The sequence below is a fragment of the Carlito syrichta genome, unplaced genomic scaffold (genome assembly GCF_000164805.1).
Source record: "Carlito syrichta isolate Samal-C Ts95f unplaced genomic scaffold, Tarsius_syrichta-2.0.1 Scaffold312028, whole genome shotgun sequence".
Taxonomy (NCBI): Eukaryota; Metazoa; Chordata; class Mammalia; order Primates; family Tarsiidae; genus Carlito; species Carlito syrichta.
Window position 1 is genome coordinate 132,848 of NW_007256124.1, and position 4,230 is coordinate 137,077.

At 43.3% G+C, this 4,230-nt stretch overlaps 1 protein-coding gene across 1 annotated transcript in view; it reads left to right on the forward strand.

Moving 5' to 3' along the window:
- TAP2 (transporter 2, ATP binding cassette subfamily B member) overlaps positions 1-4,230 on the forward strand; it is an 11,425-nt gene that overhangs the window by 3,930 nt on the left and 3,265 nt on the right. The window contains exons 6-7 of the mRNA XM_008069432.2: positions 2,529-2,726; positions 2,895-3,023. Coding sequence (XP_008067623.1) covers positions 2,529-2,726; positions 2,895-3,023 — 327 coding nt within the window. The remainder of the gene's footprint in view (positions 1-2,528; positions 2,727-2,894; positions 3,024-4,230) is intronic.

Consider the following 4,230-nt stretch of genomic DNA (forward strand, 5'->3'; position numbering starts at 1 on the left):
CATTTTTTTTTTTTTTTTTGATAAGAGTACTTCCTAGCTGGTGGTATGTTTTTCCTCCAGGAGGCACACATTACCTGGCTCTCTTTTTGTGGCACTATAATTCATTGATGTGCAATGTCTAGACCCATTAAATTAGTAGGGCTGCAAAATAGTGATATTCTATCATTCCTTCATTTATTGACTGGAATACATCTATGAAGGGAGACCTCCTCTCATCTACTATTTGGTTATTCGGGGGTACAGTTTGATCAGGAAAGGCAGAATGAGCATTTAGTTATTTCCTTATAATTATCAGTGCTTAAAAATAGTTACTTCTAGCCGGGCTCGGTGGCTCAGCCTCTAATTGCGCGCTTTGGGAGGCTGGTGTGAGTGGATTGCCTGAGCCCACGGGTTTGAGACCCACCTGGGCAACTTGGCGAGACCTCATCTCTACAATAAATCAATAAATTAGCTGAACGTGGTAGCATATGCCTGGAGTTCCAGCTACTTGGAAGACTGAGGTGGAAGGATTGCTTGAGCCTAGCAGGTCAACTCTGGGGTGGCCGTGGGCATGCCACTGTGCAGCCTGGGCACCAGAGTGAGACTCCAACTAAGAAAAAAATATATCTTAGAGGGTTTTAGGTAGATAGTTTTTCTCTTTAAAAATCAGTAGAAGTAGGTTGGGCATGGTGGCTCATGCCTGTAATCTCAGCACTTTGGGAGGCTGAGGTGGGAGAATCATGCTGGCCTGGCCAACATAGCAAGCCCTCACCTCTATTAAAAAATCAAAGAGTTAGCTGGTTGTGGTGGCATGTGCTTGGAGTCCTGGCTACTCAGGAGTCTGAGGCAGGAGGATTGCTTGAGCTTAGGAGTTTGAGGCTGCTTGAATTGTGTTCTTGCCACTGCCCTCCAGCCTGAGTGACAGAGTGAGACCCTGATTGAAATGAAATGTAAAATAAAATAAATCAGCAGAAGGAATTTGAGGGGAGTATAGGGAAAAAAGGACATGCACTCAAGCAGTCCTGAGTCTGAATGTCAGCTCTACCTTCTCCTTTATTGTGGTAGAACATAAGAATTACCATTTTGGCCATTTTAAGTGTGCAGTTCACTTGTGGCACTAAGTAGACTCACATTGTTGTATAGTCATTACCATCCATCTCCAGAACTTTTTCTGTCTTCCTGAAATGAAACTCTGTACCCATTAGACGGTGACTTCCCGCTGCCTCCCCCCCAGCCCCTGGAACCACAATTCTCCCTTCTGTCTCTATTAATGTGAATACTGTAGGTACCACACATAATGGAATCATATGGTATTTGTCTTTTTTGTCACTGGCTTACTTCACTCAGCATGTCTTCAGGGTTCATCCAAGCTGTAGCGTGTGTCAGAATTCCTTCCTTTTAAGGTTGCATAATATTCCCTTGTGTGCATATACTCTATTTTGCTTATCCATTCATTCATTCATTGATGGACATTTGAATTGTGTCTACCTTTTGAGTGTTGTGAATAATGCTGCTATGAATGTGGGTATCCAAACATCTACTCAAGATTCTGCTTTCAATTCTTTTGGGTTTGCCAAGAAGTGGAATTGCTGGATCATATGATCATTCTATTTTTATTTTTTTAAGGAACCACCATTCTATTTTCCATAACAGCTGCACCATTTTGCATTTACAATAGCAGTGCATAAGGTTTCCAGTTTTGCTACATCCTTGTCAACACTTGCTATTGTTTTCTGCTGCTGTCATTTAAAAAAAATTGCTATCCTCATGGTCATGATGTGGTATCTCATTGTTTTGATCTGCATTTCTCTAATGGTTTGCAATGTTGAGCATCTTTTCATGAGGTTTTTTTTGGCCATTTCTTGGTCTTTTTTGAAGGAATGTATATTCAAGTTCTTTGTCTATTTTTAATTGCTTTTTTCCCTTGGTTGTCATTGAGTTATAGGAATTCTTTATATATTCTGGATACTGGCCCCTTCTCAGATACAGGCTTTGCAAGTATTTTCTTGCATCCCGTGGCTGCCTTTTCACTCTGTTGAGAGAGTTCTTTGATGTACAAAAGTTTTTGGTGATGAAGTCTGATTTATCTATTTTTTTGTTGCCTGCACTTTTAGTGTCATATCCAAGAAATAATTGCCAAATCTAGTGTCACGAAACTTTTTCCTACATTTTCCTTTTACAGTGTTAGCTTTTATGTTTATGTCTTTGATCTATTTTGAATTACCTCTTTACCTTTCTTAACTCTCTGTGGTCCCTTGGGAAAATTACTCCTCCTTCCTCATTCAGATACTGAGGGTGGAGGAATTTCCTCAAGTGAAGGTTAAAAAAATAGCATGTATCTGCTACATTGTTTAACACTGAGGGCTCAGTAATATTTTGTTCGCTCCCTCCTTCACTCTTTTATCCTTTTTGCAAAGAAAAGTAAAGAAGATGGAAAGAGAACAGTATGGTATTTTTAGGTAGATTGGAGCATCCCAAGGATTGGAAGGAGATGTAGGGGCCTATTTTCTGCTGCATCAACCCTGTGTATTTTCTGTCCCCTCTTACAGGCAGTGCTCCGAGAGATCCAGAATGCAGTGGCGACAGCAGGGCAGGTGGTGCGGGAGGCTGTAGGAGGACTGCAGACCGTGCGCAGTTTTGGGGCTGAGGAGGATGAAGTCTGTCGCTATCAAGAGGCCCTTGAACGATGCCGGCAGCTGAGGTGGCGACGAGACCTGGAACGAGCTCTGTACCTGCTCTTACAGAGGGTGAGATGGCTGGGTGGCTTGGGGAAGGACTGGGAAGGGGGGAGGGAAAGAGATGGGGCACCTGTGGTTGGTTCTGGGGTCCCTTGCAACTCAATCTCATAGGGGTGGAATGGGTGAGGGGAAGAATGGGAAGACTCTTTGCTAGCCTCCTCTCTTTCTCCCCCACAGGTACTGCACTTGGGAGTGCAGGTGCTGATGCTAAGCTGTGGGCTGCAGCAGATCCTCGCTGGGAAGCTCACCAGGGGGGCTTTGCTTTCCTTTCTGCTCTACCAGGAGGACGTGAGGCGCTATGTGCATGTGAGTGAGGAGCCTGCAGGGTCTCTGTTTCTTCCCCTCTGTTTTTCTCTCTGGCCTTCTGGGCCTTGGGCTTTACTGATTTCTCCCCCCAATAATACAAAACAAAACAAAATCCAACTAGTTTTGTTATGGAGAATTTCAAACATATGCCAAAAAATAATAATATTACAAACCCCTCATGTACCCATCACCTGCTTTAACATTGATCTACTCATGGCCAGTCTTGTTTGATCTGTGTTCCCACCTACTTCCTCCATGTATATTATTCTGAAGCAAACCCGAGATATTACATAATTTCATCTTTAAATTTTTAAGTATGTTTCTTACAAAATACAAACACCTTTAAAAGCCATTATCACACCAAAAAATTAAATTAACAATAATTCTTAAAATTCATCAAATGCACTCAGTAGTATGTGTGCTGGAATTAGGATCCAAATAAGTTCCACACGTTGTGACTGGTTGATATGTCTTTTAAGTCTGTCTGTCTATCTTTCTATTTGTTTTTCTTTTTTTTTTGAGTTGGAATCTCACTCTATCACCCAGACCAGAGTGCAGTGGCACGCTGACGGCCACCACAGCCTTGACCTGCTGGGCTCGGGTGATCCTTTGTTTCAGCCTTCCAAGTAGCTGGAACCACGGGCATGCACCAACATGCCCAGCTAATTTTTTTGATTTACTGTAGAGATGAGGTCTCACCAAGTTGCCCAGGCTCGTCTCGAACCTGTGGGCTCAGGCAGTCCTCTCACCTCAGTCTCCCAAAGTGCTAGGATTATAGGTATGAGCCACCATGTCTGACCTTCTATCTATCTACTTTTATCTCACAGTTTATTTGTTGAAGAAATAGGTTGTTTACCTTGTGGGGTTTCTTATGGTCTGGATTTTGCTGATTGAATCCCTGTGGTGTAATATATTCTTCGGCCTCTATGTTTCCTGTCAGTTGATAGATAAACCTAGAAGCTTGTGGGATTCAGATTTTCTCTCTCTTTTTTTTTTTTTTGAGTTGGAGTCTCACTCTGTCACCCAGACTGGAGTGCAGTGGCCGCTCCCGGTCACCGCAGCCTCCACCTGCTGGGCTCCGGTGATCCTTCCACCTTAGTCTTCCAAGAAGCTGGAACTACAGGCACGCGCTACCATGCCCAGTTAATTTTTTTTTGTAGAGATGAGGTCTCGCCAAGTTGCCCAGGCGGGTCTCGAACCCACGGGC